At 45.5% G+C, this 26,844-nt stretch overlaps 1 protein-coding gene across 1 annotated transcript in view; it reads left to right on the top strand.

Annotated features, from left to right (window-relative positions):
- Positions 1-1,688: 1,688 nt before the first annotated feature.
- Epha4 (EPH receptor A4) overlaps positions 1,689-26,844 on the top strand; it is a 133,738-nt gene continuing 108,582 nt past the window's right edge. Inside the window, exons 1-3 of the mRNA XM_036173016.1 lie at positions 1,689-1,868; positions 5,016-5,083; positions 9,388-10,051. Of these exons, the coding sequence (XP_036028909.1) occupies positions 1,778-1,868; positions 5,016-5,083; positions 9,388-10,051 (823 nt within the window). The 5' untranslated portion in view covers positions 1,689-1,777. The remainder of the gene's footprint in view (positions 1,869-5,015; positions 5,084-9,387; positions 10,052-26,844) is intronic.

The following is a 26,844-nucleotide window of genomic DNA, read 5'->3' as shown; positions in this document are numbered from 1 at the left end:
CCCTGGAGGGGAAACACGATCGGTTCTCCATGACAATAACCAGAAATCTGCCTGGAGCCACACTCGATTTGCTCCCTGCTCCACCACACCTTGCCATACCGCTCGGATTTTTACTTCAGATTCCCATTCTAGGGGACAAGCTACCTCGAATGTCGAATGTGAAGTTTCCGCAAGAAACGTCTTCCGAGTCCATCTTTCGTGGTCTAAGGCAGAGGGAGGCGCGACAGGACTCCCCACACTGTAGTATGGCAGGACCTGGGCAGGTGGCTTTAATAAATTGCTAGCGGGGTTTGGACCACCTGTCTGGCGGTCTCCGGGTCTTTGTCCGTTCTGCCTTGCTCCGGGCCGGCGCGCTCCTGCATCTGGCCGGCAGGTGGCGCGGTTGGTTCACGTAGAGCCGCTGCCCCGCGGTTTGCAAGGTGCCTCCACCTCCCGGCATCGCTCTCGGGCTGAGACCCAGACTTGCGGGAGGAAAACCCGGCGAGCCAGAGGAGGGGGCGACTTGAGGGGAGTAAGGGAGGCGCGTCCTTTGGAATCCCAGTCCTCCAAACGCCTGGGGACCCAGCTGCATCCCGGGCTCAGTCAGCTGGCTGAGCTGCTGTCTCCGCTCAAGTGGCTTCTCCCGTGGCCTGAGCATCCGAGGACCGACTGCGGTCCGGTGGTGCCTGAGTCCCTGGGAGGTCGACAGTTGGCACCCAGGACAACGCGGGGTTGTGGGGCAAGTTTCTGCGCGAAGGGCCTCTCACCTTGGTCTCCAGGGAGACAGTTCCCATGAGCACCGGGAGACGTCGGAGCTCAGAGCCGCAGAGGCTGCTCCAGGCAGCTTGCGACCCTCAGTCTGCCCCGTCTGTGCATCAGGTGTCGGCACTTTTAGACCCTTCCCGTCTACATCTAAGTGTCCCAGAATGGCTAGACCTGGTTGCAGGGACTCACCCTGCAAAATGCGTAGTGGATTCCCGATAACCTGGGCCGTCGCAGGGTGATTTTACGCTTTATAGTCCGAGTCTGGGCTCGGTCGATGTGAACACCCGAACCTGGCACTTCCCGACGATAGTGGCTGCGCCCTGCTGCTGGAGGGACCCAGGAGGCGACCAGGCTCCTTGCGCTGGGTTTAACTAAGGAAGCGAGTAACCAAGCTACGAAAGTCCCCTACCCCAAAGCGTTTCCCACGGAGGAGCGCCATAAAGACACAAAACCGGGGGATGAGGCAGAGGGTGGCGGTGGCGGCGAACGACAGGGAGCGCCCGAACTGAGCTGGGGCGGGCAGGACGGCGACCCGACGACCTCAGCCAGGGACGAGAGCCAAGGTGCAGGTCAACTTCAGACTTATTTCATCTCAACCCGGGTCTGTTCTCCCCCTCACACCTCCCGACTCGTGGGGAAGGCTACCAACATTTTCTGGCCTTCCCCACCATCCGCTCTGAGTCTCCCGAAGATCCCTCTGTCGTCCAGGGGATCGATCCCCGAGGTGTCGGAGGACAAGGCCCGCGGGCTCCCGCGAGGGCAGAGACCCAGCACCGCTGCGGAGCCAGCCTCGGGAGACCTTGCGCCCTGCGGAGGCTGGAGGGGGCGGGACCCGGGGGCGGGCTCTGCGCCGTGGGGGCGGGGCCGTGGCGCCTGTTTTGCACTGCCATTGGTCGCGAGCTCCGGACTGGCGGGCGTACGTCACGGGCCGGGCCCACCCCCTTGGCAATGTCTTCAGACTGCTGCACTCCTAACTTAAGCATTTATTCCACTGGGATAGAAGCGGCAGGAGCAGCGTTGGCACCGGCGAACCATGGCTGGGATTTTCTATTTCATCCTCTTTTCGTTTCTCTTTGGGATTTGCGACGCTGTCACCGGTTCTAGGGTATACCCCGCGAATGAAGGTAAGAGCCCGGCAGCCCTTAGGCGGTCTGGGACCCGGACCGGGTCATTAGCTGGTGAATGGTCTTCTGGAGCTCCATCCAGTTAGGATGGGGGGGGCAGTGAGGGGGGGGCGGCGTGAGCCTCGCGTCCCCACTCCAGAGAAGGGTGTCGGACGGAGGGGACCCTCGAAGGGGAAACGGAGGACATTCAGGCAGCCTGAACTGAGGGGGTGACCGATGCAAGCTGCCACTCTGCCCAAGTTTGTAGTGAAAGGCCAAAGTTTATCTGCTTTCGCCTGCAAGGCCGGCTCCAGCCGCCCCGAGGGGATACACAGGGCTAACAGCAGGATTTGAAAACAAAACAAAAAAACGTGTGCGCCAAGTCCTCCCCATCAGCAGCCCAGGCTAGAGGGGAAACGCAGATGTGGAGCGCAGTGAAGGCTTAGCGCGCCTGGCCTCTTGTCCAAGGCTTGCGAGCCCGGGTTTCTGCAAAGTTTTCCCAGCGCTGCGCTTCCCGGGACCCGGCTGCCTGGTCTCCGCAGCGCAGCGGTGGTGGCGCCGCTTGTCGGGCGCCGGTGACCTGATTTCCAGCACTGGGCCTCAGACACCTTTTTCTCCATCGGGCCGGTCACCCTTGGAGGTTGCAATCTCAGGCCTACCTCTCCCCTACCAGATCCTTAGATCATCTTGTGAACCTAGGGACCAGCCAGAGAGTTAAACACGGCCCGCTTTAAGCTTCTCTCTATGGAATGGTGTACTGGACTAGTCTAGAAAGGACATGCATGACCGACGGGACCCATTCGGGTGCTCTTTTCTGTTTGTCTACTGGGACGTGCTGGAAAGATTGTTGGTCTCTTTTTCTGTCCGAGGTGAGGGAGAAATAGTGACCATTTAGTTCCTGATGGGCACAGAAGGAGAGCGCTCTCTCTGTCTCTGACTCTCTCTCTTAAGCACGCGTGGTGTGTGTGTGTGTGTGTGTGTGTGTGTGTGTGTGTGTGTGTGTTTGAGTGCAAATGTGTGCCTGGAACGGGTGCCTGCATGGACCTGGACGATTTGTGCCGGGTACCGCCGAGTGCACACAGTGTGTGAACATGAGCTCCGGCCTATGTTCGTGCCCCAACCAGCGTGCATTATCTGTGCCTCTATCTGTCTCATCGATCCTTCCCACTCCCTACAAACATCCATCCATCTATCCATCCCCCGTCTCCCCAGGCATCTGTCCATCTATCTATTCCTGTGCAATCCACTATCATTTTTTCTGTTCCGAAGGAGGGAGCCAAAAACCAACTTAGGCTTGGCTAGGCAGAGGGTACCGGGAGCTCTCCCGGCGGAGGCTGGGAGACTGTCATACACCTGCCCACAGACACTGCGGAGGCGGAGGAAGGGGCGGTGGGGGCAGAAGGGTGATCTCTCCCCTCTGCATCTCCTCACGCCTTGGTTTGTGGCCTCGATTTAGCAATTCGGCAGCGGCCGCCGCTCTATCTATCCCTAGGGCTTTTCCTCTGAGCCGAACCGCGTACCTCGCGTTCTTCTGGCTACTTACTTCACACACTTGTTAAGTGCGCCCCCTGAGACCTCTCTCGCCTCAGACGTAGAGATAGTTGGGGCTAGGGTGCATTTTACCTTAAATTTTTCCCTTCTTTTCCTTTGGGAAGCAAGACTGGGCGCCCTAGACAAAAAAAGGCGCTCAGTGCAACCGTAGGCTCATGTAGAAAGAAGTGGAGGGGAGCTGCACCCCCTTGCCCCTCCTTCCCTTAAAAATTAATTCATTTTGTTGCTTTTTATTCCTGTCACGTTTCCTTTTCTCCCTCCCTTTCTACTCCCTCCCTTTTTTTGTAAATTGGGTCTTATTGTTCCCTTTGTGTTCCTAATCCACCTTACATAAATCCAAGTGGATGTAGCGGGCTTTTCTCTAGGGACCGGGAAGAGAAGGGACCACAACTCCAGGCCGGAGCGACCCCGAGAAGGATCACACATGTTAGAATAATTAATAGACCCCAGGAATACGGGATCTTTCGGAGAGCCAGGGCAAAGGGGCTGGTTTGAGCTTCCTTGATTTGAGGAGTAATATGAAAGGAGGTGGGCAGAATTCCAGGCCCTGGGTGTGAGACTGAGAGTTGGGGTACTCCGGCCTCAAGGACAGAGGCTTCCCATTCCCACCCCTCCCCCCAGCCTAAAGAGCCAGCCTCCCTGGTCAAATTAATAATCCAAGGGTCCCTTTTAGATGGGCCTTTCGACCCCAGGCATGAAGATCCGTGGTGGGAAAGGCAATGTGGATAGGTTTTGAATTCATTGGCTCCTTTGCAATGCCCTCGGTCCCTAAGGCTTTATTCCGCCCTGAAAAAGGTATCTCAGTTCTGGAGGTGTCTTCGCCCTTCCCCCTAGCTTGGAGGCCCAACGTTAGGTGTAGCGCCAGCATACTAAATCCATTAGGCAGCACTCCATACCTAAAATTCAAACCAGCCATTTCCTGGGGGTGGAGGGCTCATCTCGATTGTCCTCCAAAGGACCTAGGAAAAAGAGGCTACTTCAGTACATTTGCATTTTAACTCCACCCGCCCGGCATTCCCTCTTTCTCGAACTTTGATATTTAAAAAAGCAGCGGATGCTACATCCAGGGCCTATTCATTTGATGGTGTGGTGGGGGTGGGCTAGGGGGGGGGGGGGACGAGGACAGCCTTTTCCATGACCCTTTGGGTCCTCCGATAGCATTCACTTGAGGTTCTGTCACCACCGCTGGTGAGTTATGTGGTCATCTGAGGCTTGCAAAAACAAATACATCTAGTAGATAGCAGACAAAGATGAATGCAGAATTTGCTCTCTGGTGTTGCTGTCCTTCACTGATATATTTATTTTGTTTGAATTGTGCTTGAGATGCCCTATTCATCCTTTTTAGAAAAAAAAAAAAAGAATCAATTGGGTCCTGGGATGGAATTTTAAATGCTAAGCAAGTTAAATAAATAAGAACCTGCAGATTTAAAGAGGAGAGAAGACCATGTGAGGAGTGATTATTTACATAAGTGAGTCGAGTTTGAGTTTTGGTCAGAGTGGATATGTGCACCCTCAACACATATGGAAACGCTCAGGCAAATGGTTTTTGTATTATTGGCTTTTTGCAATTGGAAATTAATCTATTTTCCTTTGTGTTTCTTATACTTTTTTTTACAGTTACTTTATTGGATTCCAGATCTGTTCAGGGAGAGCTTGGGTGGATAGCAAGCCCTCTGGAAGGAGGGGTAAGTTCTGAGGCCCTCTCTGGCACAAGAGGGGGAAGGAGTGTGATTAGCCACTTTCTGAGAGTCTAATGGCTTGATTCTGGGTGATTGTGGTGAGGGGTCAGATTTCCGCTGTGGCCTATGAAGTGAATTACGCTTTGTTGGAGAAATCCAATACTCCCTTCGGCTAGCTCTGTCATGGAAGAGCTAGAAACCAAAAGGGCAGAAAGGGGCTTCAAAATTAGGAGATCGGTGGAGGTAGAGACTTAGATGCCTATTTAAAACTAAAATACCGACAAGAAATATGATCTGGGGACCAAATTAGAATTTATGCCTATTACTCTGGTGGTCATGGAGTCCTGGCGGGGTTAATTTTAGAGCGATTGTTCCGCTTCCAGATGAAGACGGACAGCAAGAGAGACAGAAGAAAGAAAACATCTCCAATTATACCCACCAAAGCAGTGGGGGAGGCTGGTTTCCTTACCTTATGGTCATAATCTTAAATCAGCTGCTGGTGGAGGACGCTTGTGCCCGAGGCCTTGTAAATCCAGAAGAACCCTCCAGGCTTTGGGCATTAAACCTGGAAAGTTGGAGCATTTGGAGCCCCTGTCCCTGCAAACTTGGGATGCTTGATTGTAACTCACAAGAGTGCATTTCTCCTCATTCACAGCTAGGGAAGCTGTAGAACTCCCCAGGACCATCTCCAGCCTAAGACTTACTCTGCTTCAGCTACTACATCCTCCCATCCCCTTGAGCAGCCAATGAATCAGTTATGGGAAGACATCTGACTGGGCCCAAACTGAAATCCTTTAAAACTTAAGCAAGCCACCCGACCCTTACACGTAAGACAGTTTAGGACTGAGTCGATTGATCAAACACAATGAAAGCAAAGATTACGAGTCTGGCAAGGCAAACATTGTGATGCCAGCACCCCGCATGGTGTTCCACACCCAACAGTTGAATAAAGAATTGCCAAACAAAGAACCAAAAAGAATCATAGGTACTATTATACAATATGTGTTTCAAAACTGAGTGGGCAATTAGCCATTTAAAAACAAAAAAAAAAACAAAAACAAAAACAAAAACAGAACCAAAGCAGGCCCTGTAGCTCATCTGAAGTAAAATGGAGACTTCCTTGCTTTCCTGTTTCTCTGTCTGAACTTGACTTCCTGCTGTAGGCTTGTTGTTTGATTAAAAAAACTCCATTCTGTCGTACAAACCATTTTTTAAAAAATAAATCTAGGAGGGAAAGTGATTGGCAGGCCCCTGGTAGTGTAGACAGGCTGCATTCAGTGCTGATTGCAGGCAATTGCCCTCATCCTTTGAGTGTGAAAAAAGGTACAGCTTTATCTTACTGCAGAGTCAGACTCAGTGTTGATCCCAGACTGTGGACTGGTCGTGGGTTCAAGGCTTCACTCCCTGGGTCAGAGTGTCTGACAACTGCCAGCCAACAAAACTGAGGATGGCACGTCTGTGCATCCTAAAAAGTTTAAGGAGCCTCCTTCCTCCCTGCCCCAAGCGTGTGGAGAGGATACAGCTAAGATCATTTGGAACCTAACTTGTCTCGCTAAATATACACTTGGCCGATATAAAACAAAGAGGGACACATTTGAAAGTACAGTCTACACTCTGTCTGCTTTCTAGAAAGCTTTCATTGAAGTTTAGTATGCAGACTCCTTTTCTCCCTCTCCTCCATGGAATTGCTAGAAGAGTACTTGCTCATGCATTTTAGACTCACATTTCTTTGAAATGTTTTGAAGTATCTATTTTAAAAAAAATTGTATGGCTTCCTGTGAGCAACCCAAAACTTTCTATGGACTTGAGTAGACAGTTTTTCCTCCATTATTATTATGAGCTGTGTAACATTTCAGCTATTATCATAAGAGGTCAGCCATGAAATTTTACTAGCGTGTGTCAGAATTAGTCACTCTGCAGGAACAAGAGAGGGAAATAGTGAGAAATAAAGGCAAACCATCACTTGTTTTCTTTCATATGCAGAATGTAGCTTTAGCTGCATGTAAACACACACGCACACATATATATATATATATATATATATATATATATATATATATATATATATATATATATATAAAATGAAAGCAGATTGGGCATAAAGAGACCATCAAGGAGTCAGAGGGCAGCAGGGGATTGAAGGTACATATGTATAAAAATGTCATAATAAAACATTTTATTGTATACACTAACCAAAAAAATTAATTAAAAAGTCATTCAAAGACATAACTGCCACTGAGAAAACTGTCAAAATTTAAAGTCCAGTTAACCTCTAGATTTTTGTCATTGAAATTCTTCTTAGGTTTCGAAGGAAAGTAACTTCTGAGGATCAATGAACTAGCAATAGATGTCTTGGAAAAGTTGTTCCAAGCCGAGGGTAAAAACACAGGGCTTCTTGCTTGTTCAGGACTCTCTCCTTGTAGATAGAATGTTTTCCCATCTTGGTTGGAAACAGGAGAGCTGTTTAATAGTGGCATTTACTTGTAACACATTACTTTAAAAGCAAAAGAAACCGTACATGCCCATCCCACCACCCTCCAGTAACACAGATGGAGTCTGATGCCTCTCTGTCCCAGAGAGCAATCAGGAAGATGAGAATGGGAACAGGTGAAGACCGGCTCCTGCTGGCATCATATAAGCAGGCGTTCCTTTCTAGTGGTGCCCATTTGTTTGAAGGGGTGTGCTGACGATGGTGATTATGAAATGGGCCCCTAAGGGAAGATCCATGGCTGCCATGGGGCAGGGATCCATGTCTTCAGTCAGACACTGCAGTTCAGGCTAGACGTTCACCTGAACCAGATGACCCTATGGGGACTCTAGGACTCCCTTTGCTTTCGTTGATATTACTATGTGGACTTTTCCAGTTCATATTTGTTCTGAGGTGAAAGATATACCGAGTAGGTATTTTTGGTGGGGAATCTAATTTAAATTTACATGAACTTCCCCCAAATAAATAAATTGTTCCTTACAGATTTTAAAAAATGATCACCAAAGAGCACTTACCCCCTCACTCAGTTCCAACTTTTACATTGAAAGCAGAGGAAAGATACACAGAATTTTATGCATTATAGCCCTTCATGAAGTAGCATTTCCATCCACTAATAGTTTTCAATGCCAGGATGGGAACCTGTTGAGAGATACATTAGGATTCTACGTGCCTTGTTAGATAGAGTGAATGTGCCATTGTGGAATACAAATTTTTCAAAACTCCCTTTTCCCTCTAATTATATTCCTGTTAGGTACTTAAGCTGATTTATGCCAGATCTATATCAATCCTGCATTATTTTAAATGTTAATGAAGAATTGGAGACTGTCTAGCAGTCTAGAGCCAGGGGTTAGGTGTAACCCAAATTGCCTCTCCCATTTTAGGATTAGCTTTTAAGACTACAGGAGGGGTGAGGTTACCACTGTGCTCAAAATGAAGCTCTCAGAATGGCCAGTGCCCACCATTAGAATCTGTGTTAGGAAGCAGAAGGCGAAGGAAACACCCCCGCCCCCACCCTCGTGAATTTTCTTGGAGCTTTCAGTCATACATATCACTTACTGTTTCCATTTTACTGGCCGTGACTAATTGGAAGCTAAGCACGCATTCATTCATCCTTGTTTACTTGTGTGTGTCTGTACTTCAAAAATAAGACCATGTACACACCTTGTAACTCAAGGCTGCCTCTCAAAGGTTTTTCTATTCCTGCCATAGTGGATTGGTGAAACTCAGCCAGGAAATGTCAGTCTCAGGTTTGCTGAAACCAGGTAGGATTCCCCTTGTTCCCTTTAAAGACTAGACATGATGTTTAAAAAATAAAATCGGCACTTTAAAAAAAAGTATTAGAAAGCAGAGTCCTGACGGGAACACTAATCACCTGAGGACTGTCTTCCTTTGGCAAGCTCAGCACTTCCTGCCTTGAATTTGCAGGGTTCTGTTTGGCCGTTGAAACAGACACGCATACAGGTTTGTTTCATTTATGAGTGAATGGGACTGTTGCCACTTGAGGTGGTAGCTCTTGTCATAGGTGAACTTGAGGTTGTTGGACCACCACAAGAATTGAGGAGAACAAACAGGCACTGAATCCACCCTGGCCTTTTAATTTCAGGCGGAAAAGTGAAACAATGTGTGTGTGTGTGTGTGGGGGGGGGGGTTCTCAAGAAAACCCATTAATACTGTTTTCTGGAGGACTGTTGCATGGTAATTTTCTTCTCTGTTAGAAGGGTGACTAATGTCCTCAGAGTGTGAAATAAATAGATTTGAAGAATCTCTGTCTGATGAAACTTTCTCGTTGATTTTTTTTTTTTTTTTTTTTTGATCTTTACAGTGGGAGGAAGTGAGCATTATGGATGAAAAAAACACACCAATCCGAACCTACCAGGTGTGCAACGTGATGGAAGCCAGTCAGAACAACTGGCTGCGGACTGACTGGATCACCCGAGAAGGGGCGCAGAGGGTGTATATTGAGATTAAGTTCACCCTGAGAGACTGCAACAGTCTTCCGGGCGTCATGGGGACTTGCAAGGAGACGTTTAACCTGTACTCCTACGAATCTGACAACGACAAGGAGCGCTTCATCAGAGAGAGCCAGTTTGGCAAGATCGACACCATCGCGGCCGATGAGAGCTTCACGCAGGTGGACATCGGCGACAGAATCATGAAGCTCAACACCGAGATCCGGGATGTGGGGCCCCTGAGCAAGAAGGGCTTCTACCTGGCCTTTCAGGATGTGGGTGCTTGCATCGCCCTGGTGTCTGTCCGTGTCTTCTACAAGAAGTGCCCACTCACTGTTCGAAATCTAGCCCAGTTTCCAGACACCATCACGGGGGCCGATACCTCTTCGCTGGTGGAAGTTCGAGGCTCCTGTGTCAACAACTCCGAAGAGAAGGATGTGCCAAAAATGTACTGTGGGGCAGATGGCGAATGGCTGGTACCCATTGGCAACTGCCTATGCAATGCTGGGCATGAGGAGCAGAACGGTGAATGCCAAGGTAAGAACAGCCATACTGTACTTTTCATTAGGGCTTAGTGCACCTAATTAAATCAGAGATGAGACTGAATGGAGTAAAGCCAGTAATTAGCAGCCCCCGTGGGATGTGCTGGGACAGAGGGATCTAATGAGTAAGTGCTACAGCTCCAGGTGGCAAGGCTAAGACATTTCTAATCCTGCTAAAATAAACGATATTGCTGTAATCAGCAGAAGGCCAGGCACATTTGCTAACGGGCACTGAGGGCTCGATGCCCCTTCTGAAATGTAAATGAACCAGCTCAAGAGCTGGGCTTGATGGAGCCTTGCTTGAAGAGGGCAGACATGTTTGTTTTGTTTTGTTTTTTGAGCCTCAGTTTGCTGACTTGGAAAAAGTGGCAGACTGTGCATGGGCATGAAGGAGTTAAGTGTGAAGTGTATGTACATTGATTCACCCAGGACCAGCGCCCTCCTGCTTGTCCTTTCATCTCTTCCGGCCTCATGGAGCAGTGGAGAAGCGATCCAACAGAGTAACGTAGGAGATGATTCAAGTGCCGCTCGCTGTTCCACCTAACACCCCTTGAAGGGTTTCTAAGCAAAATTAATCTTGACAAAAGACCTCTTCCTTTCCTTTAGGAGATCCTAATACAGTTAGAGTCTTCTTTATTTGATCTGTGGCCAGAGGCAATAGCACTAAATTGCAATCCATTTTGGTTATCTGGTTTTTGGAAAAGGCTATTTTTATTGTGATAATTATTATTCATGTTACTAAGGTGATTTCTACCCAAGCTCAGAGTCAGCATATCGTTCTTGACTTGCTTTGCCTGTCAGAGCAGAGTTTGGCTTCTCAGCAACTTTGCATTAGAGTCGAGGATGACAGGCACCCACATTTATAGATAGGGCTTGCTTATACCTAGTGTGGATTACGGTACCAAAAGAAGCCAGTCATTCCAAGTCTTCTGTCCTGGTTGGCATTGGTTGTTAATGGTCATTCATGGTCGGCTGCTGCCCACTCAGTTAGGCCGTTGCTAAACAGTGGCCAGTGTCGCCATGTCTCCAGGTTGCGACTACGGGGCAGATCGGGTGAGTTTTTTCTGTCAGTCCTGGCCTCCGGTTCATCCGATTTGGTGATTAAAGAGCCCGAAGTAAAGGACTGCCAAACAATTTGTCTGGCATCTCAAGCATCCTAATGACAGGGTGGGATCAAGCATAAGGCGTTCCACTTGCTAGACCAGCAGTCTGTGGTCACCACCTCAAGAAAAGGACATTGTTGGTCATTCCTGTGTCATCATCATCGGGTTATGTTTCCTTTTCAGAGGTTTTATACTTTCCCCGGGTGCCTTCACTGATTTGCGGCCGTTTCCATGAATGTCCCTTTATTTCGTTGTCAATACAACAAGATACAGATGGATTAACTTGCTTTCTAGCTAAAGTGTTGACTTGAAAATTTTGCAAATTACAGTGGAATTTCTGTAAAGATGAGTCCCATGCTGTTTGGTTGGCTTTTTTTTTTTAATTCATTTTTCGAGACAGGGTTTCTCTCTGTAGCTTTGTGCCTTTCCTGGAACTCACTTGGTAGCCCAGGCTGGCCTCGAACTCACAGAGATCTGCCTGCCTCTGCCTCCCGAGTGCTGGGATTAAAGGGGTGCGCCACCACCGCCTGGCTTGGGTTGGCTTTTGACTTGGGAACTACTTGGTCAGCTGGACTGGACTGAGGAGAAACTCTGAAGTGTGTGCATGAGAAAAGGAGAATGTGTCTTAGTACTGGTGAAGGGACACAGCCCTAAGCAGGCAGACCGCCACGTGCACAGGACAGTTGACACACGGTAGCTTTCTAGATAAGGTGCTTCTGCCTTTTTGATTTTTGTAAAATGGGACTTGCACATCTTCCAGGGATTTGTGTGTATGGTTGTTAGTGTTTTCCTCTTCCATTTCCTGCTAACATGCTCACTCTGCCAGGCTTATCTCCTCTCAGTCCACCGGATGCTATTGATCTTCGGTTGTTATAGGTCCTGCTAACTCACACATTGCAAATCCTTGGCATCTTTACAACCCAGATTAGGGGGGAATGAAGTGAATGGAAAGATAACTGAACACTATTGTGGTTTGCTTTCATCATGTGGTTCCTGGAAGGGGAGGAGCTAGACTCTGCGGGCCCTGTCCATTTCTGAGCAAACTGTCTACAAAGGCAGTTTTAAAATTAATAAAAGGGGATGGTTGTTTGTTTGTTTGTTTTGGAGTGAGTGTGTGTGTGTGTGTGTGTGTGTGTGTGTGTGTGTGTGTGTGTGTGTGATGCAATGTGACAGAGGCCAGAGAAGGACTTACTGTCTCTGCCTGTCTCGAGATTGTCTTGAGGAACCGGAAGCTAGTCTGGCAGCCAGCCAATCCTAGAGATCCTCCTGTCTCCACCCACAGTAGAGCTAGGGTTCTGTGCCCGCTACACCTAGCTGTCATCTGTGGATGCTAAGGATTTCTCGCTATTGAGAACAGGGACTCATGAATTTTTCCTTTTTTTTTTTTTTCCCAGTCCCATGAGGCTGGCTTCAGATTTACTCTGTAACTGGGAATAGCACTGAACTCAGATCCTTCTGCCTCCTAAAAGTTAGACTTACATGTGTACAGCACCACCTTAGCGTGTTCATACAAGCTGGGGAGGGGGCTGTGTATTAAATTTGATTTTGGGTTTTTTTTTGTTGTTTGTTTGTTTGTTTGTTTTCTCACTAAGTGGATACCTCTCCCAAGGAGACGCTTCAAGCACAAAACTCAGTCATTTTTTTCGTTTCTGCCAAGCAAGTGTCCCTGGTAAATTTAGGAACAAAGGAAAAAGTTGCACAACAGGGCATTTCTGAAATTCCAAATTTGAGTGAGACCATTAAAAGCTGGCTCAACACTGTAAAACTCCCAGGAGTCAGGAAACGGTTGACACTGACTGACAACCTTGCTGGACCCACAGCATCCCTAGATAGGGCAGACAGGTTTGGTGACTACGGAAGTTCTCTCAGTTGAATGAATGGCTGGCGGTGTGACCTTGGGCATATTTCCTGAGCCCTCTAAACCTTGGTATGTTCATCTATAAAAACAGAATGATTAGGGATTATGCTTAACTCGCAAATTTGCCAAAGGGTTCCGTGCAGTAAAAGTCTCCTTGCAGATCATAAACACTAAACTGATGCTCCTGTTAATCTCTGTCACTTGCTCCTCCCAAGGTCATCACTTTTGGCTTGGGGCTTGGGTTAGAATGAAGATCTGTCTCTTAGCCACTATCTGCAGGCCAAGCTAAGCAGATACCCTCAGTGACACTCCCTTTTCACAGCTCATACTGAAAATCATATTTGAGGAGTGTCCCTCGCCTCTCCTCCCCTCCTCCCCCCTCCCGCTCCCCCCCCCAATCTCTATAGCGAAGAACTTTTCTTTGAATGAAAGCCCAGCGATTTGGGGGAGGGGCTAGAAGGGGGAATGTAAAGAGAGCTTAAGGAGAAGCATAAAGGAGACCAAGCCAGCTCTTCACAACTGTGGCAGCAGGGTCCTCCTCATTGTCTTTTCAATGGGTCCACTGCAGCAGGACAAATAGAAGGACAGGTGAAAGGTCACCTACTTCCTCATCCATCTTCCTTGGGGTCGGAGAAGTCAGAGCTAAGATTGATTAAGATTTTAAATGTTTGACAAAGGCTCCTTGGGTGAAAATGGCCAGGGCGGGTGGGGGCCTGGGGTGTACTGTTGTCTTGAGTCTAACTCTGGTCATCCTCCAGAGTCCTCAAGGGACCTTGGTGACAGTGTTACACTTCCTCTTGCGGTTCTCAGAGCCAGCAGTACATGCTGATGGAAGAGGGAAGGATGCAGGCTGCCTGGAAGGTGTCAAGAGGCCTGGGAGATGCTAGGCTGGCTGACTGAAGCCGCTCTGGACTAGCACATTCTAAAACGATTTTGTTCGGTTTCACTAGAACAATGAAGAGTGTCAGCCACTTGCCTGTCCTCAAGGAGACTGACTACATATATGTGTGTGTGTGTGTGTGTGTGTGTGTGTGTGTGTGTGTGTATGTATGTATGTATGTATGTATGTATGTATGTATGTATGTATAACCCAGTCAGCCCAGGCTGAGGGATTGGTTTCCCAGGGTCAGAACTGCAAAGAAAAGTCAAGCTATAACGTGGTCTTTCTGTCTGGGGAGTAGAGAGACGTACACAAGTGCCTGATAAGTTTAGGGCACAGTTCCCCTAGCTCAGAAAACTGAGCAGAGCAAAAGATTTAATTTTTTTCTCCAAAATCCTAATTGAAAAACTGAAAACGAAAAGAGAGCCTCAGATTTCCTCTTTGAGAAGTACTAATAAACAATGTTTACGGAAAGTACATAGAAAAAAAATATTAGTAAAAACAAAAGGTTCTTTAAAGGACTACGAATCCTAACAGTGACAGTTAAGTCAGGATGGAACTAGGCAGGAATGGACAGTCGATTGTTTTGCTGGCCTGGGGCCTATAGAGCAATTGTGCGGGGTGAGGGGAGACCCTGGGTTCCAACCCCAGCAATAAAAGCAAACTAACATGCAAACAAACCAGTATGCAAACTAACATGCATAACAACTCTAAACAGAGGTATTGTCTAGGCCCTCCGTGATATCCTATCACACCTGCGTTCATGCTGGCAAAAGGTCTTTTAAAGGCACCGTCATTGTCGAACTCACTCAAGAATGAACGATATAGAAAAGACATGGCGGCTATGAAATTGCAATATTATAAGTGTATCCTCTGCAAAGGAGAGCTATATCAAAAAACAGCGATGACTGTGTGTGTCTGAGATGCGACAGGACTGTCATAGAAAAAAGCAGTGGACAGAATGGTTTCGAATACAGTTCAGGGAGCCACCCTTCCTTACCCTTTCATTTTGGACATTTTTCTTTTACCTTTGAATCGTGTCTTTAAGAATCAATCGCTTGGCTCACGGAGCTGCTTTTATCTGCAGCTTTGAAGCGTGTCTGTGATCACTCACAGACCTAATTCTTTATCTCAGAGGAGCAAGGTTTAATTATTGTCCTTTTTCTTCGATACTCTAAAAAAAAAAAATGTTTTTTCCCCTTCTTTGTGTGGCAGGTTTCTTTTGTGAGCAGGGGATCTTGGCGCTGGTCTCTATTTTGGGTTCAGCAAAGCGTCCCCTGGGAATGATCTCAGTCAGGGATTTTTGAAATACGTTATTTGAGAGTTGATGACTTATTTTATTCTAACTGAGCTTCCTTGTACCTCTCAAAAGTGAATTAAGATGTCATTATTTTTATTAATACTTGAGCTGTGCGAAAAGGGCTGATGAAATGGTTTGGTGGTTGCCAGCATGCAGGGCAAAGGTGGCCTTGACGGCAACTCCTGCCTTTCACATCACTGAACCTCACCACTTATTTTTTTTTCCTCTTTTGCTTTTAGTTGATGGATTTAATATTACTAAAGAATTGCACGCTTGTCAGAAAAATTCCCAGTGAAGGGTTGTGCAAAGTATAAAGGTGAAGTCTTTCACCCTCACACACACACACACACACACACACACACACACACACACACACACGCACTCACGTTTCAAATTCACTCCAGCTCTGTGAATTGCCATTCTTCACAATTTGACAGGTCCCTTTTTTAATGCATTTAAAGAAACAGCAGCCATCCGTTTAACTGTTCTGTTATTTATTATAAAATGTGACTATTGTAAATATCATTTCATATTAGGAGTATAACTTTCTTCCATTATGGAAGCGTTAAATAAGATAATCATACTATAATCTCTCAGATCCTATTTTATGAGACCAGGTCTCACTGTGTGTGTAGCTAGCCCTGGCTAGCTTGGGACTCTCTATGTAGACTAGGTTAGCCACGAACTCATAAAGAACTGTATGCCTCTGCCTTCTGAATATGGTTGGTTGGTTGGTTTGTTTTCGAGACAGGGTTTCTCTCTGTAGTTTTGGTACCTGTCCTGGATCTTGCTCTGTAGACCAGGCTGCCCTCAAACTCACAGAGATCTGCCTGGCTCTGCCTCATGAATGCTGGGATCAAAGGCATGTGCCACCATGGTCTGGCCTGAATACTGCTTTTAAAGACTGGAGCCATAATGCCAGGCTCATATTTTATGTTGACACTTTAACTTGTAAGTTATTTTTGCAATTTCTGTTTAGAAACAGTTGTGAACCATGTTTTGTTAGATTTCTGGTTTCATCTTGAGCAAATAAATTTATTAAAACTTCTTGAGGTCATAAATGAATGAGTGGGGGTTAGTTATATAAATGAATGAGTGTGGGTTAGTTTAGTCTATCCAAGTACTGCCATGGTGACAACCGATGGAGCACATGACATCTCATTAAATGTTCATTGAATGGATGAATAAGTAAACAAATGAGTAAGGAATTCTGGCCTGTGTCATATGAAATATTTATCTGTGAGAATTACGTTTCATGGAGTCATCAGGATATGTCAAAGTCTTGCCGTGTTGCCATGTGGGTTAACTCATCAATAAGTTCCTAGTTTCTGTGTTCTTACTTTAGTTAAGCCCTCTTTAAAAAAAAAAAAAAAATGAGACCAATTTTTCATTTGCTTACATTTGAAATTATCTTTGATGCCATGCATGGCCTGAGATTCTTTGCCTTAACCACTATTTGACTATCACCAACCACTTAACAAGATATGCAATTATGGATACAACTCAACTTCCCTAACCTCAAGGTCATATGTATAAATTGCTGATACTCAGACATATGCCATTTAGTGTGATATATACATAGGAGTATTAGGTATGTAGGGCTTAGTTCCAGTCATCACATGGAAATACTTCTAAAAAACACTTCATTAATTTTATTCGTGTGTGTGTGTGTGTGTGTGTGTGTGTGTGTGTGTGTGTGTGTGTGTGTTTAGGCACTATGTGTACAGATGCCCAAGGAAGCCAAAAGATTTCATTGAACCCCTTAGAGCTAGAGTTACAGGTGGCAGTGAGCTGTTCATCATGGTTGCAGGGAACTGAACTCATGTTCCCTGGAAGAGCATCAAATGCTGAACTCATGTTCCCCGGAAGAGCTTTTAATTATTGAGATCTCTGTCTAGTTCCAAAGTGTAGAAACCTTTACTTTTATTTTTTCTGTGCCAGGACTGGATATATGGTGTGCTTGGTCAGTTTCTGCCCAACAGTAGCATTCCTGCTAGATCTCAACATAGAGATTTGTTTGTTTGTTTTGAAAGGTTAGTGGCTACTTGTTCAGGGAAGAGCAATGGCATGTGTCTTATTTAGGCTACTTTTGCTGTGATGAAACACCATGACCAAAGCAACCTGAGGAGGAAAGAGTTTATTCAGCTTAGTATAGTGATATTTTATTTGTACTGAAATGTGATTTTATTTGTATGTTAATAAAATTGCCTTGGAGTCAGAGCAAGCCATAGCAGAAACTGGGTGGTGGTGGTGGTGGTGGTGGTGCACGCCTTTAATCCCAGCACTTGGGAGGTAGAGGTAGGCGGATCTCTGTGTGTTCAAGGATACAGCCAGTATGGTGACAAAAGCCTTTAATCTCAATACCAACCATAGAAGACCTGGAGGTCTGTACAGACAGGCAGTGACAAAGAGGTCATGTGGTTGGGTTTACAACCAATGAGAAAGCAGAACAGAAAGTCTATAAAAAAGAAAAAATACACAGAAGTAGCTCTCTTGCGGAGAGGAAAGACAGAGCAGCAGTGAAGGGTAAGGTTTTCAGCTCTCAGCTCTGACCTCTTGGCTTTTAACTCTGCAATTGGCTCTGTGTTTCTTATTTAACAAGACAGTTACATCTACAGCTTAGACTTCCACTTTGCTTGCTGTTCATCATTGAAGGAAGTCAGGACAGGAACTTAAGCAGGGCAGGAACCTGGAGGCAGGAGCTGATGTTGAGGCCTTGAAGGATGCTGCTTACTTGCTTGCTCCCGTGGCTTTGCTCAGCCTGCTTTCTTATAGAACCCAGGACCACCAGCCCAAGGATGGCACCACCTACAGTGGGCTTGTCCCTTCCCCATGGATCACTGATTAAGAAAATGCCTTACAGCTGGATCTTAATGGAGTTTTTCTCAATTGAGGTCCCCTCCTCTCTGATGACTGTAGCTGGGTCAAGTAACATAAAAGTAGGCAGCACAGCGCAGTAGTAATAATGGCCTTTGAAATTTTTATGTATATGAATTGTTTCGTGTGTGTGTGTGTGTGTGCATCGTGAGAACACTTGGCGAGTGAGGAGGATGGAAGAGGGTGTTGGACCCTTCAAACTTAAGTTACAGACAGTTGTGAGTCATTTGGGTGGGTGCTAGGAATTGAACCTGGATCCTCTTGAAGACCAATCAGTGGTCCTACCCCAGCCATCTCTCTAACTCCAGACCCACATGGGTCATCCCCTCTATTTTTCCAAGTCACTATTCTAGGGCAATGATTTTGAAATGTGATCCAGATGGACTCCTGTAAGCCCCTTTCACAAGGTCAAAACTTTTATCCTAGGACATTGTTTGCCCTGTCGCCCACCCTCTCAGAAGTGCAGTGGAGTTTTCCAGAAGCTGTCTGATATGATAGCTCATTGAATTAATTACAGAGCCAAATATAAGAATCCAGGTGTCCAGTAAAGCCAGGCATTTAAAGAGATACAAAAGAGAAAAACAGATTAGGAACTATATGCCCCTTTTCTTGGTAATCTTTTTTTCTTTGAGACACACAGATTTCTTTGGTTTTGTTTTGTTTTCATTAAAATACGTTATTTGTGTTAACCTGAAGTGAGCTTAATTGCTTTGTTTCTTCCTTCTGAGACAGGCAGGGTCTCACGATGCAGCCTTGGCTGTCCTCGAACTCACAAAGCTAACCTTAAACTTGTGAGCCTTCTTCCTCTGCCTCCTGAGTGCTGAGATTGTATGCATGCACCACAGAGCCCCACTTGTTATTTTTCAATGATAAAAATAATGACAAAATACTGGGACTCTGAGAAGGCACTTGCTGCCAAGCCTGATGACCTGAGTTCAATTCCCAGGACACACAGGGTGGAAGGAGAGAAATGATTCCCCCAAATTGTCCTCTGAACCCCACAAGGCAGGACCACCCCCATGTACATAGAAATAAACAAATTGAATCTAAAACATGCTTTACAAACTTCTGTTTGCATTTTCTAAAGGTAGAAACAGACAGCTGTAACTCATCAATTGAAGTATCTTGGCATCCTAGATGGCTTTTTGTTTTTTCGAGACAGGGTTTGGTTTCTCTGTAGCTTTGGAGCCTGTCCTGGACTAGCTCTGTAGACCAGGCTGACCTCAAACTCACAGAGATCCACCTGCCTCTGCCTCCCGAGTGCTGGGATTACAGGCGTGCACCACCACCGCCCGGCTCCTAGATGGCTTTTAAGAGTAGAGAGGGTTTCAAGGCCAAGAAGTTGGAGAGCCATTGCGAGAGTTCATCAGCTGGTTATAGTTTGGGCAGTCGGACCACCTGGAGTGCCCTTCCATTTCCTGGTGGGCCATTAAGGCATGTTCCTAATTAAAATGGAGTTGGCAAGGTCTGGGGGAAAATCTTTTCCCAAATCTGGGAGATTCTGATAGTTTGGGGGAGTGGCATTTTAGTCAACCTGATATTTGCTTCCGTAAAATTAGGCAGTAATTTATAGCTGTTGGCTTCTTAAAAACTGGTTGTCTGTGTCCAATAACATAGCTCAGTGTTCTCTTTAGATTGATGGTGAGAGGGAATGATTGAAGATGCAGAGAGACCAGATCTTTTTCTCTTGGACTTAAAAACCCCTCTCATCCTAGTCTTTTGATAGCAGGTACTTCTGAGCTGGATGGGAAGGAAAGCAGGTGAGGTCATTTGGTTCCATGGACTACGGGGTAATTAATAGGCCCATAACTAAATGGACATCCTATGAATATTCAGGGTCTATTTTGCCTTCCTGGGAAACAGGCATGTTGGAATGGCTTTCAGCTCCCCTTGGAGACGCCCAGCATTTTCGGGGTGAATGTGGGTCGTCAGCTGTCTGCCGGGCCTTGCCTTTCCAGGCATCAAATTCTCTATTTGCATATTATGTATGCGCCTTCGTGCAAAACAGCACACCCATTTCCCCCTTTCACAAAGGCAGCCAGGGCTTCCCTTTGGAAACTCCAGCCAGAATCCCCGTCTGTTTATGCAGAACCCAATGAGTTAGACACCATGCAAATTAATTCGGCTTCCATTTGATTTGAACGCTTCCAGAGATCGGGGGTTGGAGGCCAAAGTGGACTGTTTGCCCTGGGCGCTTTTTGTATAAAGCCCCGCCCCCAGCCCCCAGTGCGACTGGTTGTCAACTCTCCAGCTCCCCCTGCCCCATGCCAAACAGCCCAAGCCCCTGCTGCTCATTTCATTTTGACCTTTGGACAAGGACCCCTGGCTCTGGTGAGTCCTTGGACGCGTCTGTAGAGTGACAGCCCTCTTCCAAGTCTCTCTGTTCTCTCTGAGGTGGGAGGTGAGGTGGGAGGAGATGGTGTTATTCAGATTATTTGAGGAATGTTCAGAAGGGTTCCCACAAAGAGCTTCAAAACCTTCGGAAGGAAGAGATAAAACTTTTTTGCAGGAGTCGTCAGGTCCCAGGAAGTCCCAAAAATAAGTCTTAGGTCACTCACCAATGGGCTCATTCAACAAGCAGTTATTCAAAGTGTCTCAGGGACAGAACACCCACAGTTCTTTCATCTGCAGTTAGCATTTCTGTATGTAAGAATGAACACACTAGTCCTCATGTCTAGAAACAATTCAATTCACTTACTTCCCTGAAACCATTCCTCGGCAAAAGTGTATCCACCGTACTGTATGTTCTATGCACTCTGATGTGAACAGTGCCTTTGCATGGCACTCCCCTCCTCATTTCCCCCAGATTTTCAAATGGGCCCAAGTTTTACCTTATTCCTTCTAAAACAGGGGCACAAGCTGCCAACTGCCTGTTTTACCCAGTGATCTTCCTACATGGTTTTTTATACACTAGAAGAGGATTTTGCATGAAGTGGTTTCTCAAGTTCAATTAGTCTTGAGTCCAGTTAATTTCACAGGGTGGGAAACCAGGCCCAGACAGACTTGGCAGCTTCAGAAAATAAGATCTAAATATGGAGAAGGGTTGCTCCTCCGTGGTCTGACAGGGTTTGATGATGTGGTGCAAAGTCCATTTGGGATGGATTATTAGGATTAAAGTGCAGCAGAATGCTATGCACTTTGGTGCTTTCTCTGGTGTCATGATTGGTTGAGAAAGTTCAGCTGCTGGTCTGGCTCCAAGCATGGCTTTAAACAGACCCGCCTTTCTCAAAGGTGATCTTCCTAACCTCCATAATAAGTTACAGAGCTCAAATTGTTCAAAATCCTGAAAATACCATTTGAAGCCAGGTGATTGATAATGATCATTTCCCGCACAAGTGCAGATATTTCCCACACCAGTACAAAGCCATGGTACAGTTTCCTAATTACCCTGATAATCCTGTTTGCTTGTATTTTTTAAACTATGAAGTGCTGGGTAATTATTCAATTCTTAATAGAAGGCAAATGGCAATGTAAACAATAATTAGGATGTTAGACAGACTAATGCGCTTCAAAGCAAATTGGATTTTTTTTTCATAGTGTTCAGCATGAAGTCCCATAAAAACTAACAATTTAGAATCAAGACAAAAAGGTTCCGTTTTGTTCATATTTTATGGCAATATCTCTTCGTGGCTTGTTTCTGTGAATAGCAGTTTGCCCCAATGAAGCTGGCTGTGCCTGAGCCAACCTCACAGTTGCTTCCCCGCTGTTTCACATTTGGCTACCTTTGCCCAGGGCTCCAGCTTGGGCCTTTGTCTGCCTGGGATCCAAGGGTCAGAGGTTAACAGAATACTGATTTTCTCCCATAATACCATAGCAGGTAAATATGGCCCAGCCTCATGATTAAGGAAGACCCAGCCAGCTAGGAATGCCTTTCTCTAAAAAGCCTTTGTCCCTAAGAGCATCTGTGATTTAAGATCTCCAGGTTCCCACTGTCTTCCACACAGACCCCTACATTCTCTTGTGTGACTTCATCCTTTAAATCTCCTTCACAACTGACAAAACCCCCAAGACACATGACCTGAAAATTCCCAGAAGAAAGTTACTGTTTCTGAAGAATTTTTACAAATGTAATACTGTACTGCTACTTTATAGTCTTTAGACATTCTGTTATGTGGTGTGGTCTTATCTGTACAGGGTTTCAGAGGTCATGTATTTAACCAAGGCAGTAAACAAATATCTTAATAATTTGGTAATTTATAACCCTTCCTTTTCCTTTCTCTCTCCCTCCCTCCCTCCTTCCCTCCCTCCCTTTTTTCTTCTTTCCTTCCTTCCTTCCTTCCTTCCTTCCTTCCTTCCTTCCTTCCTTCCTTCCTCCCTCCCTCCCTCCCTCCCTCCCTTCCTTTTTGTCTAACCTTCTCACAGGTGCAGTTAAATAAATAAACATTTGGTTTTATTTTGTTTCTATTTTCCTCCTCTAAGGAGATACTCAAACAATTTATCAATGTTACTAATGTTTTACACTGACAGAATCTTATCGGCCCTAATTTTTCTCCCCAAGATTAAGGAAACTCACTAGGTTACTTCCTCTTTGGTTCTGATGCTAAGTTGAAAATGTTTCAAACTTCCTCCTTTTCTGATGTTGTTACCATCTTTTCTCCCCACCCCCCAGCCAGCCCCCACCCATCCTTCTAAGGCTTTGCCTTTTTTTTGTTTGGCCAACCCAGTTCACAACACTACAACACTGCACTGTGAACTTGATACTTGGATTCATTTGTTTTCAGTTTGAGTGTTTGAAAAAGACATCTCCAGTTTGAAAAACAGTTTCCTTTTGAAGTGTCCACCCTGGCAGTGACTGAAGCCGCCTCGGGCAAATTAGCATGTTAAAAGAATGGATCAATAAGGTCTCTGGCTCCTCCACCCTTCTCCTGCTCTTCCTAGGGAGAAGAGTTTTGGAGAACCCTAGGAGGCCCTTGACAGATGTGCCAAGAGGACCGTCGATAGCCAAGTGGGGGGTGGGGTGGGGGAGCATTGACAGCTTGATCTAGTGCCCAGCCCACGTCTGCGCAGGCCATTTGAAAATGGATGCAAGAGGAGTTGACAGCTTCAGAAAGCTCTTGCAGTTTATGTAATTATGGAGAGGATTAGAAGAAAAGTGTTGGGAGAGAGAAGACATCAATACCTGGTGCTGGCTGGCTGAGCTCAGCCTTCATCACTCCATTTTGTTACGTTTAGGCTGGGCTTTGAGAAGAAGATTTTACACCTCTGTTTTCCTTAAGGGGTGTGTGAGCCTGTGCATTAAAATTCTAGATAGAAAAAAAAATGAAGGTAACCCAGCAGCCCCTGGGTTTGGAGAGCAGGCAGGAAGGTAGTTTGAACACCACCGTCTTTTTTACAACTCAGAGGCTCCGATTAACCAAGGAGAGGAGTTGAGAGTTCTTTCACAAGGAGCCAGCTAAGAGTAGTTCTGATTCACTCTAACCCAGTGGTTCTCAACCCCCCTAATGCTGCCGCCCTTCAAGACAGTTTTTCTTGTTGTGTTTACTCCCAACCCTAAAATTATTCCATTGCTACTTCATAACTGTAATTTTGCTACTGCTATGAATCCTAATGTTGATATATGATATGCAAGGTGTCTGATATTCAAGCCCCGAAAGGGTCAAGACCCACGCTTAAGAATCATTGCTCTAAACCCCTTCTTTAGGGAACTGTCTTTGTTTGTATTCTAGAGCATAAAAATTAGCATCATTGCAGGCATATAGTAGAAAGATATGAGAGCCTTTTCAAGCAAAGGAACTTACGGGAGGAGCAAGGTGGACATTATCTTCTCCTAAAGGCAAGAAGAGCATTTTAAGTAGCTTGAAGTAGAAGATGATGAGTGAATTCTCCATAGGGCAAGCACAGTGACTATACTAACTAAAACAAGTCTAAGTTCCTAATTTATTGTCTTTATGAAGGTTCTAAGGCCCATTTTGATAAAACTTTGTTGCTATAACAACTTCGGTAGTTTTTAAGTGGTTACCATACATGGCAAGCTTCATGCACCTGGACTTCGGCATTTGGATGAGAGATGGCTCAGTGGTTAAGACCACTGTCTGCTCTTCCAGAAGACCCGGGTTCAATTCCCAGCACCCACATGACAGCTTACAACTGTCTGTAATTCCAGCTCTAGGAGATCCGACATCCATAGCAAAACACCTATACACATAAAAATAAAAAATAAAATTAAAAAAAGTGTAGAAAGTGTGTTGGAGATCTTGGCTTTCCTGCCTTTTGGAGAGCAAAGGTTGTATTTTACCTTCTAGGAATTCCAGGTTGTGGGGGCTGGAGAGACAGCTCCTAGGTTAAGAGCACTCACTGACTGCTCTTCCAGAGAAGCTGGTCTTCTATTTCCCACACCCACAACTTACAACTGTCTGTAACTCCAGTTCCAGGACATCCAATGCCCTCTTCTGGCCTCCTCAGTCACCAGACCCATGTGTGGTGCATAGACATACATGCAGGCAAAATACCTGTGTGCATAAAGTAGAAGGAATATGTTTCTTTAAAATTAAAAGTATTATCATGTTTAGAAAGACACACTGAAAAGAACCCCTACATTGCCAGAAGAATTACTGATGTCTGCTATAGATAATGAAGGAGGAACACAAGTCCACTGAGTTTTTCCAATATTTTCCATTATATCTTCTAGCTGGTTATCATAGATCTACAGGAAAGCTATTGATTTTTGTATGTTTATCTTACATCCATCTCTTTATTGAACTCTCATGTGAATACTAATAGGTTCCCAGATAATACCCCTGGGTTTTCTAGAGACCAGATAGTTTTTATCACAATTGACTGTGTTTGTATTTCCTCCCCACCCCCAAAAACTTAGACCTTAAAATATTGGTCAGAATTGCTGGACTACTAATGAACAATAATGAAGACCAAGAACATTCTTATTTTATGCTTAGATTTTTCTTTATTATTATTATTATTATTATTATTATTATTATTATATTTGTGTTATAATTTTATACATCAGCCATGGGTTCCCCTGTCCTCCCCCTCCCGCCCCCACCCCCACCTTGCCCCCATCCCCTCCCCTCCATTCCCATTATGCTTAGATTTAATGGGCATAATTAAATGCTATCAAATTATTTTCTTATTGTATTTTTAATGTTTTGGTTTTTTGTTTGTTTATATATGTTTTCTTGAGACAGAGCCGTACTCTATAGTCTAGATCAGCCTAGAACACTATGTAGTCCAGGCTGGCCAAAAGCTCATGGAAATTCCCCTGCCTCTGCCTTCTGAACGTTGGGATCTCAAGTGAGAGCTCTCATTCCCAGCTTCATTTTTGCAGTGTTTAAACACTTCATTGAATTAATGAATCAATGTGGATTTTTCTTCATTTACATTTTAATTAATTGTTCTCATGAGACCTACTACATCAGCAGTTTTGTCCAAAACGATGTATTTATAGGTGGAAAACAGTGCTTTAGGTATGGTGGATTTTGAAGAGTAGCCTCAAAATCTGTTTTGATTTGCTCATTCAAAATGTTGACAGGGAGTGGGTCACATCTTTGGAATAAGAATGACCTGAAGCGTAGTCTCATCTTGGTCACTCAGTGTGTGTCTAAGTTAGGGTTTCTATCACTGTGATGAAACACCATGACCAAGAAGCAAGCTGGGGAGGACATGGTTTATTTGGCTTACACTTCCGTATTGCTGTTCATCACTGACGGAAGTGAGGGCAGGAGAAAGGAGCTGATGCAGAGGCCATGGAGGGGTGCTGATTTCTTATAGAACCCAAACCAGCCCAGGGGTGGCAACATACAGAGTGATCTAGGCCCTCTCTCATCAATTATTGATTAGAATACTCTACAGGCTTCCCCGCAGCCCAGTCTTAAGATGCATTTTCTCAGTTGAGGCCCCTCCTTTTAGATGACTGTATATAACTTGTGTCAAGTTGACAAATCTATAGACAGCACAAGACTATTAACTGCTTTTTTTTTAACTTTAGGACTTTGTGGGGGTGGGAGGAGGGGCACACACACAGTGGGACTAATGGTGCCACCCTGTGGGTATGTTGCACTAAGTATCACAACATATGTGAGTCTTGCCCAGGAAATGATACCTCAGTAGCCAGCAAATGTAGGCATTTGTATTGGTTTTCCCTAATTTTCAATAAGTGTCTATACAGTGTCAGTCTACACATGACACTTCCCGTGTGTGTGTGTGTGTGTGTGTGTGTGTGTGTGTGTGTGTGATATCTATGACTTTTCCTTACGTTTTTCTCAGCAGGTTAAGGTACTAGAGTCAATTCAAGAACTTATGATACATTCCATTTGAACATGATGAATACCATTGTAGAACATCATTCCACATAAAAGTTTAAAAGATTCTAGTGTTAGCCTTGGTTCAGAGGTGTGCTTGGGATTTAGACCCTTTGCTGGGTATTTGTAAGAACACAGGAGCAGCAGAACCAACCCTGGGGCCCTGCCATGATCTTGGGAGTCAGGCAAGTGGATTTTCAAACCCAGCACAGTAGTGTTTCGTTGGGTCTCTGATTTGACCGGTCTCCACCTCTGTTGAGTCTAAAAAGCAAAAAGTGCTTCTTTCTCCTTGTCCGTCCTCTCTTTGTGGGTGCCTCTCATGACATGAGTAGATCTCTAAGCTTGTAAATGGAAGCTAATGTGACTGTTAAAACCCAGAGGGGGTGGGTCACAGGCATGGTTGAACTGGTTGGAGCCAGAAATGTAAATGTTGGTAAGACTGACTGTACTTGAAAAAAATCTTTAACCTCCCCATGGCCTAAGGTACTGTCCACTGCACAGTGGACATCACATGG

The sequence above is a fragment of the Onychomys torridus genome, chromosome 23 (assembly GCF_903995425.1).
Source record: "Onychomys torridus chromosome 23, mOncTor1.1, whole genome shotgun sequence".
Lineage (NCBI taxonomy): Eukaryota > Metazoa > Chordata > Mammalia > Rodentia > Cricetidae > Onychomys > Onychomys torridus.
Note: the sequence above shows the minus strand (reverse complement) of the source record. Positions and strands in the feature narration are given on the sequence as shown.